The sequence below is a fragment of the Cetorhinus maximus genome, chromosome 10 (genome assembly GCF_964194155.1).
Source record: "Cetorhinus maximus chromosome 10, sCetMax3.hap1.1, whole genome shotgun sequence".
NCBI classification, from domain to species: Eukaryota; Metazoa; Chordata; class Chondrichthyes; order Lamniformes; family Cetorhinidae; genus Cetorhinus; species Cetorhinus maximus.
Genome location: NC_135888.1, coordinates 19,514,493 through 19,532,064, shown reverse-complemented (window position 1 = coordinate 19,532,064; position 17,572 = coordinate 19,514,493). Strand labels below are relative to the sequence as shown.

Below are 17,572 nucleotides of genomic sequence, written 5' to 3'. Positions count from 1 at the left end.
CACTTGTGAAAGAGGCCTAAGGCTCTCGAATTACTGAAAAATAAACATGAACCATGGACTGGGCCTCCTGACTCATGACTTCAGAGGGTTTCTCCACACTGCAGTTTTTCTAGGAAACCACTGAGCCAAGTGCATGTGTTATTGATACCTCATTTGAGTTCCTTGATTTTGGTTTTTTAAATGCCTGCGATGAATGGGTCTTTACTGTAACCCACTTGGGCAGGAGAGCTGAGAAGTGGAAACCCTGGAGAATAGTGTTCTCAAGGGCAGCTAGGAGAATCCTGTGCTGGGCACACATCTGTTCCCAGTGCATTACTTTTAGCCCAATGGGGAAAGGAGGGGTTGTTCCTTGGTAATAATTCCCTAATGGTCAATGGCTGTATGCCACTGAACTGGTGATGTGTATGTGCACTATAAAATTATAGCTCTGGCTCTAGTGGTGATTCACCTTCTAGCTCTTTTTCTGCACCTTTTGTTGACTCGGTTTAAATACTGTACTGTAGAATATTTCTGAAGTGCAATAAAATATAGCCTTAAGTGAGTTGACAATCCAATGTTAGGATCAGGTTGAACTGTGACAATGTCCACATACATCAATCAGCAGGGATGGCAATTGAGAAGCAAGGATCCTTGACTGATCTTTATATTTTGCTCACCTTTCTTTTCTCTTCCCTCTCTTTTTGCCTCCTATCTTGGCACAATTGAGTGCTGGAACCAATTTGAGTGTCTATCACCATCATCCAAGCTGCATTCATCTAATTGGAGTTGGGGGATGTCCAAGCCATGACCTGTGATATATTGCCCCTTGATCCTGATTATCTGGCGCTCAAAGTCCAGACAATTGAGCCTTTTTTGCATTTCTGGTATTTTTTGTAATAAGCTTGTTGAAGTGTTAATGTCCTAGAAGTTGGGCAAACGCTTTCTCTTGGCATTATAACCTCAGAACACCAAGATCGGTTCATAGCAGGAGCTTATGCTATACACAAATTCATGAGAGCATTAATTCAAGCTTTGTCTGTGACCTCTGACTTGATACCTACCGAAACAATCAGTGAGCTCTAAGTATTGGACCAGGATGGATATCAAGCGGTTTGTTTACATGACTACATGTAAGAGAACATACTAGGAGTTATGATACTTTGTTGTATTATAACTGTTTGGCACAGGCTTAATGAGCTAGCCAGCCTTTTCCTGTCTGTCTTTCTTGTATGCCTGTACGTACGTCATAGAGAAATTTTGCAAGGCAAAATGTTTGCTTTCAGCTACCGTTAGCTGGTAGCTTTTAAACAGATATTCAATATGTTTTTTAATGATGGGACAGTAGTTGCCTGAGAAACACCAGTAGGTTTAGAACACTTGGAGCTATCCGGCAATCAGTAGAATGCTATTTCACTTGATGAACAATAATTGTGTGTTTTAGCGCCTTCAGTATCCTCCTTTCGTGTGTGTGTGTGTGTGTGTGTGTGTGTGTGTGTGTGCGCGAGCGTGCTATGCAAGTGGAGATAATGCAGCTCCAAAAGTAACATGCCAAGCCAACATCCAAGAGTAGTCTTGTCTGAGCCATAGGCGATCATCTTTCAGTTAGCAGTTTTATCAATTAATTAGACTCCTGCCATTTTAAATGCACACATTTTACATTTTTATGTCCAGCAGGCTAAAATCATTATTTTCAAACAGTTGGCTGTTTGATGCTGTAATTTACTGGCCTGCCTCACTTCAAGTCAAAATCCTGCAAGTTGACCTCTGCTTATTGTCCAACTCCACTCCATTACCTGCCAGCTTACCCATGTAGAACCTTTACTTTGTTTCTGCCTCCATGTAGAAAAAGCTTCTCACTGATGTGTTCAAATCCCTCCATGGTTTTGCTCCTCCCTATCTCTGTAACCGCCTATGGCGCTCTGTTCCTTAGATCTCTTCATTCCTTCAATTCTGGCCTCTTGTACAACCCCAATTATTTTCAATTGCTTCACCAATGGTGCCCATGCCTTCAGCCTCCTAGGCCTTAAGCTTTGCAATTCTCTCACTAAACCTCTCTGTATCCCTGTCTCTCTTTTGACCAAGTGTTTTGTCACTTGTCCTTGTATCTCCTTTTGCATTGTTCAGTGTCAGATTTTGTCTAATGTTCCTATGAAGTGCCTTGGAATGTTTTTACTACATTAATAGGCACTGTATAAATGCAAGTAGGCGTTGTTTCAAACCTGTTTCTAGCCACTTGACTTTTTCTAAAATATCTGCAATGTGCACTGAACACAGTGTTCAACTTCCACTGAAACTTGCTACAACAAAGGAAATAACCAGTGGCACCTGTAAGTATAAAGATTGCAAAGTATAAATAATCTGACTACTGTTTTACTTCAATTGTCTAACTGTGTTTAATTTTGTGTTTGTAACCCCGCCTTTGCAGCCAACAAATTGTTCAAATGAATTTTCTTTCTTCCCAGTGGGTGTTGCATAATCTCAGTCCACATTTCTCCCAGTGCCTGGCTGAGCTGAGTTAGAAGCCTGTCTACCACACTAGTGCAGCACCTACACCAATGCTATATACTTCTAGGTCGTCAGTTGCTAATGCTTATTTATTTCAGGGCTCAATTTTGTTAGAAAATGTTTTGAGATCAGGCCAAAAAGAACACCGAAGAGGCCTTTTTGTTTTTAAAAAAAAGTTTCCTCCAGTGAAATAAATGTTCGAAAGTTATGCAGTCATTTATACTTCCCTACTTTTATCTTTTAATAGTTTGTATTCATCTAGTACATCTTAATGGACACAGTTCTGGGTTCCTGAAGTCCACTATCATAACTTCTCATGCCTCGTTCATTCTACTGTACTGATTGATGGTGTTTCTCCTGTTACATATTTGGTTTACTGCATCTAAACATTTAAGCCTGGAGGTTATTGTATAAGAACAGGGTTTAGCTATTATATTTTAAATTTAAAATCTGACAGGTAATATTTCATGTTTCAGATGTTGATATTAAAGTGACAACTACATACTAAGAAATATAGGCACCTATATCTTGAACACAACATAAGCTTAGATCTCAGTGCGTTTTGGCTAATTTAGACATATCCCAAGAACTTCACAAGCCTTGGTAAGACTCAGTAAGGAGTATTCAAAATCTGAACTGCATTTGCTGTTAAAACATGAATTTCTTTGCTCCCTTTTTAAACTCCCTCTCCTGGTACGTATTTATGGGCAGCCTTTAGTGGACAAAATTCACAATGCAGTTTTCAATACACTGCATTCTTCCAAGGCGTAATGCGTTTCAATGGTTTGTGTAAATGATAAACTTAAGCATAACTTGAATCTTCAGCTTCACCAATTACATATGCAAACTTTTGTATTAATTTAACAATGCACTTAGTCACACAAAATAAGATGTAAGAATTGTTCACTAACCTTTACTTCGTAACATCATCACTTAAGTATGGTGCGAGTTTTCTCTCACGAGTAGGATATCAACTAACATCAGGCATAGTCTCATTTTACTTGTGTTCTTCATCTGAGTTGTCGTTGTCAATCTGATTCAATTGTTACAAATGGTGTTTTCAGTGTGTTATGGACAGGAGGGGGATTAATTTAAACAGCCCTGATTTCTCCTCTACCTGTATGTAAGCAGGTGTTTTTGATTTCTGACTCCGCCCTTTAGAAGTGGTGGTGTGTTTTCCCCAACCCTTCGGTTTGGAGTGATCCAATCCTCTATTAATAACCCCACAGCAAACTCGGGATCAGGTAAGACAAGGGGGTTGGTTTATTTCATTCCCCACACACAATGTGGGAAAGGGTTTTCTCAGCATCTGCCCCTTTTTGCACTCGCTCAATAAAAGAGGGATAAGGGAAAGAAAGGGGTGCAGGGCAAGACCACAGTAAGAAAGAGTTATGGTTTCACGTGAGTCTAGAGTCCAGAATGAAAAGTCCAATGGCTTACTGTTGCAGGGTGATCAGTCTTTCCAGAAGTGCAGACTTCCACGATGGGTGACGACACATAGAGATGCATTAGACTTGAAGGCACAGATGCAGAAGTCACATGTTCCAGTGGATCAGAGTGTAGATGAGGGCCAGGCGACTTACTTGGACAGAGCTCTTTCTGCTGCTGCTTGTTAGATGGTAAAATGGTAGACTGCCTGGGTTCAGTTCCAGACGGCAATATTACAGGTTCTAGCAGCTTTGGGGAGGTCATATGATATACCTCCCAGTTCTCCTCCTGGGTGTTGGACAAAGGATGTATTTGACCAGATAAAAGCAAAATACTGCGGATGCTGGAAATCTGAAATAAAACAGAAAATGCTGGAAAAACTTTTCAGTGTTACCATCATGCTTCACAAGTAGTTTATGTCCTGGCTTTAGCAGTGTAGCTCTAAATTTCATGTTTCGCTCTTTAATTAACTTCATTCGATCCTTCTGTTCTTGATTGCATCCATATACATGTTAATCATTAGATCCATGGGATAGCTCAGGAAGATGTCTGCACATAGGATGTGCAAAGATGTGTGTAGCTGGAGGTTTTCCAGTAGACGAGTGAGGAGTCTCTCTAATTGAGAAGAAAGTGATGCAGCTCTTGCTTCCACAACACGAACTCAGCTGTAGTTGTACGTATCACTTTATTCAAGGTGTGTATAAATCTCTCAACTTCTCCATTAGCCCTTAGCCAACAAGGGTGTGATTTTTTTTTTCAATGAGTGAAGCCTAGAGAATTTACTCAATGTATTTCTGTTGAATGGAGGCCCATTGTCACTTCTGACCGTTTGAGGGACTCCAAACAAAGCACAAGCCTGGTCAAGCTCTGGGATGACTGCTTTCATTGAAGTAGACGTTAACTATTTCCACGATTGGGAATCTGCTGCTGTCATCAGTGACAACAAGCAGGTGTTCACCAGCGTGCAAATCTGTGAAATCAATGCTAACTTCAATCCATGGTCCTGGAGGTAGTTCAAACATCTTGAGAGGATTATGAAGATTTGACATTGCAATTGCTTGATGTGGCAAACACTGATTTTTATGCACTACCATTGTCAATTTCTGCGAACCATACCTTTTCTCTAAGAGTCGTTTGGTTTTGCCAATTCCCTGGTGTCCTTCATGTGCTATATCTACAACACATTCCCTCAATAATTGTGGAATGACAATGCAGTTGTTGTGTAACACTAGACCCGATGTGGTTGCAAAAGTGAACTCATTTCGAGCATTGTAAAGACCTTGTAGTGTGTGAGCAATTTTGTTTGTAGATACTCTATTGATCTCATCTTTACAGTTTTGAGATTCCATGACTGTCATACATGGTTACAATGCCTCATCTTGTTTTGTTGCCACTTTGTCAACTAATTTTAGTTACTTTGGCATCGTATTTAGGCTTACCTAGTTAAGATGGTGTTTGGCAATATTTTCTTCACGACTAGTAGGACTGACTGGTGACAAGGATTGGCCGAGTAGTGGATAATGTAGAGGATAGCCATAATCTCCAAAACGATATAGATGGGTTGGTGGAGTGGGCGGTAAAGTGACAGATGGATTTTAACGTAGAGAAGTGTGAGGTCATACGTTTAGGGAGGTCAAACAGTTACAGGGATTACAAAATAAATGGGAATATACTAAGAGGGGTAGATGAAGTGAGAGATCTTGGCGTACAAGTACACAGGCCCCTGAAGGCAGCAGTTCATAGACAAGGTTGTAAAGAAGGCATATGGAATGCTCTCCTTCATTGGCAGAGGTATAGAATATAAAGGTAAGGATATAATGTTGGAATTATATAAAACACGGTGAGGCCACAACTGGAGTATTGTGTGCAGTTCTGGTCACCACATTACAGGAAGGACGTAATAGCTCTGGAGAGAGTGCAGAGGAGGTTTACAAGAATGTTGCCAGGGTTAGAAAAGTGTAGCTATGAGGAGAGATTGGATAGGTTGGGGTTATTTTCCTTAGAACAAAGAAGGCTGGGAGGTGACTTGATTGAGGTGAACAAAATTATGAGGGGAATAGATAGAGTGGACAGGATAAAATTGTTTCCCTTGGTGGAGAATTCTAGAACCAGGGGACATAGATTCAAGATAAGTGGCAGAAGGTGTAGGGGGACATGAGGAAGAACTTTTTTATGCAGAGAGTAGTGGGTGTCTAGAATTCACTGCCCAAGTTGGTGGTAGAGGAAGAAACTCAAAACTCTTTTAAAAAGTACCTGGATCTGCACCTAAAGTGTTGTAAGCTGCAGGGCTATGGGCTGGGTGCAGGAGGATGGGATTAGAAAGGGCACCTGGATGTCCTCAGGTTGGTATGGACAAGATGGGCCGAATGGTCTCCTTCTGTGCTGTAACTTTTCTATGGTTCTAAAAGATGAGATGAAAAGCTGCTGGGTTGAGCTTGCTTGGCTGATGCTCAACGTGGAGCTCATACTCTTGTATTCATTCTATTCAGTGGGCGCTATATGGATTGTTAAACAAGCTTACTAATGGCCTATGATTTATTACCTTAAACTCGCACCCAGAGAAAGAGAGATGCAAGTGTGAGATGCCCATGTGATTGAGTGCTTCCCTCTCAATATATGAATAACATTGCTGTATAGGTTTTAGCGATCTGCTTGCCATCGCAAGGATTGATGGGCTGCCTATCTTGTCTTTCTGCATGAGAACTGCATCTAAGTTAACAGGCTTGCATCCATAACTAGCAGGATGATTTTCTCAGTATCGAAATAGGCATTTGTGCAACTTGCTGACATCCATTGTTTGATCTGGTGTGCAGCCTGTTTTGTGAGAGTTAGTCCACCCCAATTTGATCTCTTCTGTCAGATCATATAGGGGGCAGATGATGTTGCAAGGTCAGGAATGAAGCGACTACAGTACATGATGAGTCATGGCAGATTCCACGATTCCTGAACGTTTGTAGGATCTGCAGTGTTTGCAATAGCTTCAACCTTCCGTGGATCAGGTCATATCCTTCTCAGCTGACCGAAGAATTCAATTCTGTTTTCATTGAGCAAGCACTTACCTTTGTTCAAGGTGAGGTTACATTCTCTCAAACATTGTAGGCATACATGTAGGTGTGTCTCGAGTTCACTTTCAGGCGACCTTAGATGAGAATGTCATCACTGATGTTCAGCGTTCCTTCAAGTCCTTGCAGTGCAGATTGGATCGTTTGCTGAGATACCTCAGCTGCTGAGTTGACTCCAAAGTTGTACCTTTTGTATAGAAAAAATCTGATGAGTAGAGAATACTGTAAGATACATCAATCTCTCTGCAAGCTTGATTTGATGATGGCCTGCGTTGAGGTCAAGTTTTGCAAAGTGTTAGCACCATTTACTTTCTCTCTGATATTATCGATTGTTGGTGTGAGATGTCTGTCTTGTGTGGCTTGGTTTGGTGACTAAATTTCAGCATAGATTCTAACCTGGTTCTCACTCTTGGGTTTCTTGATGACTTGTATGAGTGAGAGCGAAGGGTGGGGTAGGCTTATCCCCCAACTTTCTTTCATAATGTCAAGGCCAAGTAGGTGCTGAAGTTCTTTCCTTCTCTGTCTGCTTTCTGACATGCAAAGGTATTCATCTACTTTGTGTGACGGGGAACATTAAGGTATACATGCAGCTTGCATGTAACATCTTTCAGTTTGCAGATGTTGATGAAGTGGTCAGCCTACCATTCTAGAATGTTGTTGGTATCCATAGGAATCGTGTACGTGACTGTAATTGTGCATATCTATTGCCATTTGGAAACTGATAATAGTGTCACATTTGCCAGATATGACATAGTAAACAGCATTTGTTCTAGTTTATTTGCATGAGACTGGTATTTCAAAAGTCCTGAGAACTTTGTGGTTTGTCATTATTGTAAGGGTAATTTTAGTACTGCCTGGTTTGCAGAGAATGGGGTAATTCTAAAGCTTGTTGAACATTTTGTTTTCCATGACATAGATACAGGAGCATTTGTCAATGAGAGCAGCAACGTCCCGAGCAGCCAATGGTCACTGTCACACGTGGCTGGCTGCTCTATCCAAAAGAGAGCACAAAAATATATACAGGGTCATCGCTTCTACAGGAGCTGCATCCTCTTGCCCTTGTTCTGTGGCACCCCTTTGGTGGTATTGGTCTTAGTAGTTCATTTTGCTGGGTAGCGAGATGATTGTTTTGTATGTTGTATTTTTCTTGGATGTGAAATAGGTTCTTGGTGCATTTTTGGTTGAGCCATAGCTCAGGTGTAAGTGTCTCAAAATATACCTTCCAATTCTCCACCTTTTCTTTTTTTGGTCATCTGTGACTGAAAAATCTGCCATTGCACCTTCAAAACATCGCAACCGCTTGGGGGAATACAGACAATGGTTCCAAATGCATATTAAAATGTGGTAGATTAGGAATGGGCAATGCCATCTTGATTTGCAGCGCAGCAATAATGCGTGATAAGGATCTGGGATCACATTCCTTTCAAAGAAAAACGTCTCTGTACTGATCTGAGATTAATATTTCTTTGGATGGTTATTTTTGCAAGATCAGTGTGTTGCTGATCTCGAGCTGTAATAACAGGCTACAGCTGCAACGTGTTCCCTAAATCCCGAACTTAAAATGCTGTCTCCAGAAAGTAGACAAACATCTTCCAGAAATTTAATACCTGAAAGTAATGTTTCATATTTCACCCTATTCATCACCATTGTGAAGTTCTTAGGAAGGACGAATGAGATTCAGTAAGGAACATACTGAATCAGAACTACACATGCTGTTAAAACATGGATTCCTTTATTCTCCTAGACTCCCTCTGCTGGTACTTGTGTATGGTAGTCTTAAGCGGAGAAAATGCTCAATGCAATTTTAAATACATTATAACGCTGCACTGTTGTCATCTGTTTGATCAAACCCCCATTTTTAGTTTTCCTCTGAAGGAATTCAGTGGTGAAAGCACGATGAAATGGGTTTTGCTACTGCAATGTGCTGTTCTACCTGCCAGTAGCATTTTGCAGTTTGTTTTTGAGTAGGAATGGTGGTAGAGAGACACTTGCCATTCTGGGGTTTAATGCATGCTGGAATGACATAAATTGATTCTGAAGTTTGGAATTTACTCTGCAGTTTTCAGTTGCAGATTGCTACTGACCTGCCCCTTTTGACCTGACACATGACTGCATTTTCTGCCTCACTTGCAACCTGGGCACAAATGTTCACCACCAACATTTTTCATGATTTAAAGGAGGCATGACATTTCAGCAATGATCCTTTTTTGGTACTCACTCCATCAGTGACATTGTGACCTATTGGTTTTTGAGAATGTGTTAGATCCACACCAGTAGTTTATGTAAAGGGGTATATGCACCAGTGACTCCCTGTAAAGCGCACAAATCAATGGGGCAAAACTTATGTTTAATTTAAAGTTCTAATACAGTCTTTGAGAAGTTTAGAAAAGGATATTTTGAAGTTTTACACTACTAATAGGACATTTTTATAATTCTATTAAGTAGATAATTACTTACATTGCAGCCTGAAGTCTTATAATTCATATGACATTACCTTGTTCACTCTTTTCAAGCAGGGTTAAACAGGTTAGCATCTCTTCAACATGCATATGCTAATACAACTTAATTAGCTTGTGGCTTATCTCTTGACTTCCCATAGCCTTGCCAACACCTACAATGCACACATTACTAATATAATGGGATACTCTTCACTTGTCTGGAGGGGTGCAGCTGCAGCTACACTTGACAGTACAAAACTGTCTACTTGATCAGTTCATCCACTCCCTGCACCATAGGTGTGCTGTCTACAAGATGCAATACAGCAACTTGCCAGGGCTTCATAGCATTTTCAAACCCATGACTGCCATCATCTAGGGGGCAAGGTCAGAAGATGATCTTCCCATTTCACCATTTGCAAATTTCCCTCCAAGTCGCACACTATCCTGACCCTGAAGATATATCATTACCATTCCTTCAACGTTGCTGATTCAAAATCCTGTAATTCCCTCCCGAACAGGACTATTAGGAGAACTTTCACCACATAGACTGTAGTAATTCAGGAAGGCAGCTCGCCACCACTTTCACAAGGGTAACAAATGCTGGCCTTGGCATAGAAGCCCACATGCTGAGGACTTTTCTTTTAATGGATTGTTGATAAAATATTGAATAGTTCTGAATGCATTTTTATGAGCATGTTGACCCTCAAATTTCCCACAGAAAAGAAGTATTCTCTGAATTTTAGATACCTGTACCCTTGCACCTAAAATCCGAGCTCAGAGGCTCAATTCATACAGGAGACATGGGACTGCTGGCGATAAAATAAATTGAGAACCAGCATTGTGAATATTTTGGTACCAAATTTTTAACAAGAAACTCCATGATGGATCTCAGATTTTCTAAGCATGTTATCTGATGCATCAATTTAAATATGCATAAACTCTGCACATGAAAATCAATTACTATTGAATAATCTTTTTTGTTTCAAAACATTTCGCATCAATGTGCAAAATTGAAAATATGCTGAATTCTTTCAGTATGTCCTTTATGCTCAACCTTGCATAACTAGTGTTGATACATAGCTCCTCAATGGAACAAATGAAAGGGTTTCTAATGAATAAACATTTTTGTAAATTACATTTATTCATGACTAGTTGTGTGCTCTAATAACGCAAATCTTTAAGGGTTTCTATGTCCAACCAATCCCTCCAGAGATGTGATGGATTCTGTGCCAAGCAAAAGATTAGACAATGTAAAGTACATATGTTGAAAAAAATGTACCAAGGTTTGTTTATTTATTAATTATTTGATTTTTAGTGTGTATGGGTACTTCTATAGACATGAAGCTCACTTCAAATAAAATCAGTACTTTTTGAATCTGGATGGAGAGGTGGCAATAAAACTGAGTATTCGAATTGGGATTAGCAAATGCGACATATTAGAAAATGTTAGAGAATGTTCTGGTAAGCAGCTAAAAACGGAAAATCTGTGATTTTACTAACATAGCAGCTTGAATTAGAATATAAAAATAAGCACTGTTTCCCATCTTATAATGACGACTTTTCTGCTGCTAGTCTGGCACCCCTTGCAACCTGACCTGATGGCTATCTCTGCTACCTCATTTCTGGCTGTATCCACATATAACCAATGAGCTGTCCCTGGCAGGAATTTGGAGGGTACTCCTTTACATGTATATTTTTCAGTTATTAAAATGTGTACCCCCCTCAATGTAGGAGGCACTAATTTTCCTTCAAGAAGTCATCTGAAGCAGTCAAAGATAGTCTACCATTAATTAAACTATTATCTTTATTGTCTATTGTGAAAACAATACAGCACAAGTACAACTGTAAAGCACAGGCATTTAATGCTTTCATCCTTTTGCAGGTTCAGGAGTTTATATCACACGAGGTCAGCTGATGAACTGCCACCTCTGTGCAGGGGTCAAACATAAGGTCCTCCTCCGCCGCCTACTTGCCTCATTCTTTGACCGGTGAGTGGCAAGTGCCTTGACTATGCAGTGTTCCAGTTGGGTTTAAATTGCGTCCTTTGCTCAGCTAATGTGCTCTGGGTCCACAAAGAATAATGATGCTTTTCATTATCTTTTCAGCAACACTTTGGCAAATAGCTGTGGCACTGGAATTCGTTCCTCCACTAGTGATCCCAGCAGAAAGCCTTTGGATAGCAGGGTCCTGAATGCAGTAAAATGTGAGTTGTAGGTGATTTATTCTTATCATAGATGAAGAGTGAAGTTTTGCACATGTCCTGAAGTTGTAGGATAATCAATGAGAAAGAATGTACTGTTCACCTGAGGATCTTGGAGAAATATGTAGACAACATGGTGGCGCCTAGCAATCTTCCCATCACCATAATCGGTGCTAGACATTTCTAGGCCACAGCTAAAGGATGATTGGCATCATGAACATGAAAACATACATCACCAATAATTTGCATTAATTGGCACGTTTTAATGTAGTAAATCATGCCAAGGCATTTCAGACATGTGAGCACAACTGACAGCAAGGCAAAGGAGGAGAGATGAGGTAGGGTGACCAGGAGCATGGCCATAGAGATGGGCTCTAAGAAGAACCTTGAAGGAGGAGAGGAAGGTAAAGGAGTCTAGGGAGGAAATTCCAGGGCGTGGGATTTGGTTTGCTGAAGACGAGGTGGGCTAGAATCAGAAGAACGAAGAATTTGAGGAATGGCTTGTAGGTCTAAAGAAGGTTTCAGAGGTTGGAAAAGGTAAAGACTGGGGAAAAATGTAAACATTAGCCTAACATTTTTAAATTTGAAGTGACCCAGAACCAATATTGGCCAGTGAGGATTCTGGAGTGGTGATTGAAAAGTGGGACTTCAACTTGGAGCTGGGCAGATGTGGGCAACAGATTTTTGGATGAGCTGATTTTATGGTGATTGGTGGATGGGAGGATGACCATGATAGTATACCAGCCTGGTGGTGACTAAAGTGAGGGTAATGCCTGCATTTTACTGGTTATCAGCAACAATAACGAGGAAAATTGATGAAAAAGCATATCCTTTTGGTTCTCAAGCTTAAGTAATTTTGTGACTTGAACAAAATAATTAATATTGCATATAAAAGAAACTAAGAACTAAAATTGCATTGAGCTTCCATTATTGCTGCATTGAATAGTCCCAAACCAGTTTTATAATCTTGTTTATTCTGGCAAGGCATCACTGTTCAAAGGTGATTGAAAATAACAGGTTATCAAAATGGAGAAATTTAAGTTCAGTTATACCAAATGATCCAAAGGAAAGCTGTCTCAATCAGAAGAGAAGTAGAGAAATTGCTCTTGCACCTCCTGGCAAATATTAGAAAACACTTCTACATTTATAAAATTTTGAATGGACAATCAAATATTTCTAAGCAGAACATTAAGCCCAAAAGTTCATAACCAGCAGATCCAACTGTATACGCCCAATGTGCTCCCTTTGCTAACTCCTTTTTGCCAAGACCAATTAAGGACTGGAACAACCTTCCACAAAGCTTAATCTCCATGCCCTCTAAGGACTTAATTAAAGAAAATCTGTTGAACTTTTTAAATTAATGCAGCCATTGGCTGCACTCATTGTGCAACTCCTGTGAAAATTCCCTAGTGGAAGACCATGGATGGAAACCTTACCAGTACCAAGTACATTAACTCTTCATCAAGTTTTAGAATTCAAACCTCTAAAACAGGATTCTGTGTGCCGCAGTCTTACTGTTGCTTGCAAGAGCTGGTCTCTGCAAGTTTGTTGAATTCTGCACTATAGTGGGAGAGTCTCAGACCGTAAACATATGAGACCGACTCCTCATACTGCCACATCATCAAAATATAAATATATATACATATATATGTAATATCTATCTATTAAATAATATAAACTATAAACTGCAGAGATGGAAAATTGGAAAATGGCTCTTAGAATGTCGTGCCCTTCAGAATGGACATGTGATCAGTAAATGTATTTAACTTTTATTCTGGAATTTGAATCAAGTGCAGGCAGAAGTTCCCCAAGTGGAATAATGAGTTCAGTTTGTTTGAATGCAATGCTATGATTGGCGTAAGTACTCTTGTTATCATAAATGTATGATAACATCAGGTCAGGCATTACCCTAATTGAGGCTGGTAATGAAATATTGCAATCTACCAATTTCCAATGAAGACTATATATGTGAATTTTAAAAAACCATCGATGCCTCTACAGGGTGCTCAACTGTGGAAATCTTTGAAGAAAGTGAAGAAATAAATTTGTTTCGAACTTGACCGTCTTAACTGTGGCTCAGTTCATAGCACACTTGCTTTTGAGTCACAAAGTTCTGGGTTCAAGTCCCACTTCAGGGCTTGAGCACAAAAATTAAGGGTGACATTCCACTGCAGTAGTGAAGGATTGCTGCACTGTTGGAGGGGCTGCCATTCAGATGAGACATTAAACTGAGTCCACATCTGCCTGCTTGGGTGGATGCGAAAGATCCCATGGCACTATTTTGAAGTTAAGCAGGGGCGTTATCCCCACCTTGCTGGCCAATATTTATCCCTTAATCAACATCACAAAAACAGATTATCTGGTCATTATCACTTTTTTTGTGGGAGTTTGCTGTGCACAAATTAGCTGCCACACTTCCTACATATAACAGTGACTACATTTCAAAAAGTACTTAATTGGCTGTAAAGGGATGACCATGAAAAGTGCTCGATAAATGCAAGTCTTTAACTTTATAGAGAAACATTTTAGATTGAAACCGCTTTACCTGCCAATGACATTGGCTCAGTTGGCAGCACATTCAACTCTGTGTCAGAATGTTTTGCGTTCAAACCCTGCTTTACAGACTTGAGGACATAATTTAGACTGATAGTTTAGTACTGTACTGAGGGAGAGCTGCACTGTTTAAGGTGCCATCTTTTGGATGACATGCTAAACTGAGGTCCCATCTGCCTTGTCAGGTGGACGTAAGAGATCCCATGCCACTATTGCAAAGAGCATGGGATTTCTCTCCAGCGTCCTGAAGAATATTTATCCCACAGCCAACATCTTTGAAATAGATTATCTGATTGTTACATATTGCTATTTGTGGCATCTTGTTGTGTGCAAATTGGCTTCTGCTCCTCCTGCATTACACTTGTAGTGACTACACTTCAAAATGTACTTCACTGATTGTAAAGTGCTTTGGGATGCCTTGAAGTTGTAAAAAATACTATGTAAATTCTAGTTCTTTTTGCGCTTTTGCAAGAATTGACGCAGTTTTCACCTTTTCAATGTGAATCCTCTTTACTTATTAAATTGGTCACTTAATCATAACTTTTTATCCCAGTAGGCTTTAGTGCTTAGCATTGTGATAAATGCTATTGGCACTCTGTAGGCGGAATTCTCTAATAGATGGTAATATTTTGTTTTATGGTTAATTTTTGTTTGAATTTGTTTTTTTATACAGTATATTGTCAGAATTTTGCTCCCAATTTCAAAGAAAGTGAGATGAATGTGATCGCTGCTGACATGTGCACTAACGCTCGAAGGGTTCGCAAGCGCTGGCTTCCCAAGATCAAATCAATGTTGCCTGACGGGATGGAAGTGTACCGTACAGTTATCGGCGATGCGGGTGGCGGAGGCAACTTGGACCCAGAGCTGTATGGAACTGGGTCGACATTTGAGCAAAGCAGCCAAGCTGAGAAGAGAAATGACCCTGGGACTGTACTTGGAGAAAGAACAAATCCTGTGAGCATAGACGTGGAGTCCCCCAAATCCGACCAGTCCTGTGAACAGAATGAAATGATGGAGTCGGTAATAAGAGAAGCTGCTGGATCTAATATTTTGGCCCCTGACACACCCAGCACAGGCCACACTTTTGATCAAGAGGAAGCTTCCTCTAACAATAGATCTGAAACACCCATGCGCAAACTGGATGGAACGTATGCAGGGACCTTGTGAAGATTTTCACTGTGGTCAGAAGGAAGCGCATCATGTTATTTGAAATGGCTTGCATGCATACTAACACTCTCAACATTTGGCAGTGTTACTTAAGCCACTGACCTGTACCCGTTGCCTGAAGACGTAACTTTTATCCCACCTGTATACAGTATGCCATGAAGAAATGAAGACGCCTTTATAACACTGAAACAGATCTTTCCAGTTCAACTCGTCTTATGGAGGCGACAACAGAATTTGCAGTCTCTTCCCATCGAAAGGCCGGAATGAGGAGCAACTGGGGTGATTTGAAAGTTGCCTTTCGTGATGGTAAATAGTGTCCAGATCATTTTAGCACTGTTGGCCCATTAACAAACTCTTAAAATGGAACTGACCTGCATATACAAAAACACACTAACTGTGATGGAAAATGGGATCGCAAAGTGTAATTTTTTTTTTAAAAGAAAAATTATGTTCTCATCCTTGTGTCAACCTGGCTCAGTTCTTCCCATACCGCCATGGCCAAGTAAACTACTAGTGTGTGCTAGCTTATCTAGCTAGAATTTAATATTTAGCATAATCTGACTGATGAAATTTTTTCAGACATATAAATCTATATATATATTATATATATATAGATTTTATATATATATGTGCATATATATATATATAATGTCTGATTTATATATTATATATGATTTATATATATTATATGATTTATATTTGACTATGAAGCAAGCATTTGTTTTTCACCTGGTAAGAAGTCTTGATATTATTCTGCTCATGTTTGCTGGTAATGTTTTGGGCATTTTACAGGTCAGAGGGCAGCAGTTTCAGGAAAGCAGTTTGGGCTTTAAGCATTCATTTGTTTCTTAAAGTAAGAAATACTTACTGTAGGGGGAAAAAAGTCCAAACAAAATCTTAGAATGAGCTAATACTTGCGTGACCAAGGGTTTTTGCATGCTGTGACTAGACTGAGCATTGTTGATCATGCTTGAGATGTAGATTATCATAAAATATTTCATAGATTGTAAACACGCAGAACCATGTGCCTTAGATATTTGATTTATTCCCTCCTCCTTGGAAAGAAAAATCCCATTCTATTTGAGCTAATTATTTTTGTGAATGTGTAAAAGAGCGCCCATAGTATTTAAGTGACTTAACAGTATTTATGTATAATACAGATTTATTCACCAGTATGTGAATTTTCCAAATAGTTCCTACTTTGTTTCAGCAATGCTGGTACAAAAACAGTGCTGTTAATAAGACTGTTAGCTAAATGCACTTTGCGGAAAATATTTTTGTTTTTCTTCTGACCAAACTGATCATTCCCTTGACAGATTTTTAAATAGAAGTTGAAAGTGCCATTCAAAAACTTGGCCATATAACCCTTACAACTTGAACATTTCGTGATACACTGTAACGATGCACTTTATCGTACATGCTAGAAGGTTATGAAAAATCCTCGTCAATTATAAATCCTCTAATATAGTTAATATTTTCCTACTTGTTAATTTTGTGGAGGAATTGCCAAGTTGATTAAGCAGTAACTAGACTTCTACCTGCATTACTAAAACAGGAACGTTCCTCCAAGAGTAACAGTGATGTCATTGCCTGAAATGTGCTTTCAGAATGCTGACTTTGCCATTGGTCCACTAACGTGATTAAGATCCTTCCTTTCTCTTCCAATTCATGTTACTGAGTAGAATCGTGGATTAAATCCAGTATATAATTTCCTCTCCCCTTTCCCTTCTCTTCCTGTAGAAGATCCATTAACTGTTCCTGCATGTAATCAATGCTCGTTTTTTTTTTAAAACTATACTTTTTACTCAGAGACAACCTATCCCCATTGTTCAATCCATGTTAACTTCTGTTCAGAGGATCGATGGTTAGCTATTATTGATCTAGTGCTGCCTTATTTTGCTGGCCCCATTTGGGAGGCAACAGCTACCATTCAAAACTAAAAATGTTTCAATTTATGATCCTCCTCCCATAGCTTCAGAAGCTCCTGCAGCCTTGACACTGGGAAATTGATCTGCCCAATCCTGTCTTGTTACTTTTGTGACTGTGCTGCCCAATACTTTGGTTCTACTTCTTTTTAGAGCCAAATTGGTGTTCATGTTGTAAATCACTGCAGCAGCATTTCGTCTAGCCACCAGGGATATTTCCATACTGCCTATTTGGTGATTATGAAGTGGCTCTGTATTAAACGCACTGTTTGGAAGCGTAAAAGGTTCCATTGGAAAATCAGCGGACAAATACAG

General features: G+C 39.7%; 1 protein-coding gene across 1 annotated transcript in view; it reads left to right on the top strand.

Annotated features, from left to right (window-relative positions):
- The window catches only part of LOC144685505 (nucleus accumbens-associated protein 2-like), a 110,406-nt gene extending 93,086 nt beyond the window's left edge, over positions 1-17,320 (top strand). The window contains exons 4-6 of the mRNA XM_078550093.1: positions 11,295-11,400; positions 11,518-11,615; positions 14,839-17,320. Of these exons, the coding sequence (XP_078406219.1) occupies positions 11,295-11,400; positions 11,518-11,615; positions 14,839-15,332 (698 nt within the window). The 3' untranslated portion in view covers positions 15,333-17,320. The remainder of the gene's footprint in view (positions 1-11,294; positions 11,401-11,517; positions 11,616-14,838) is intronic.
- Positions 17,321-17,572: the final 252 nt, after the last annotated feature.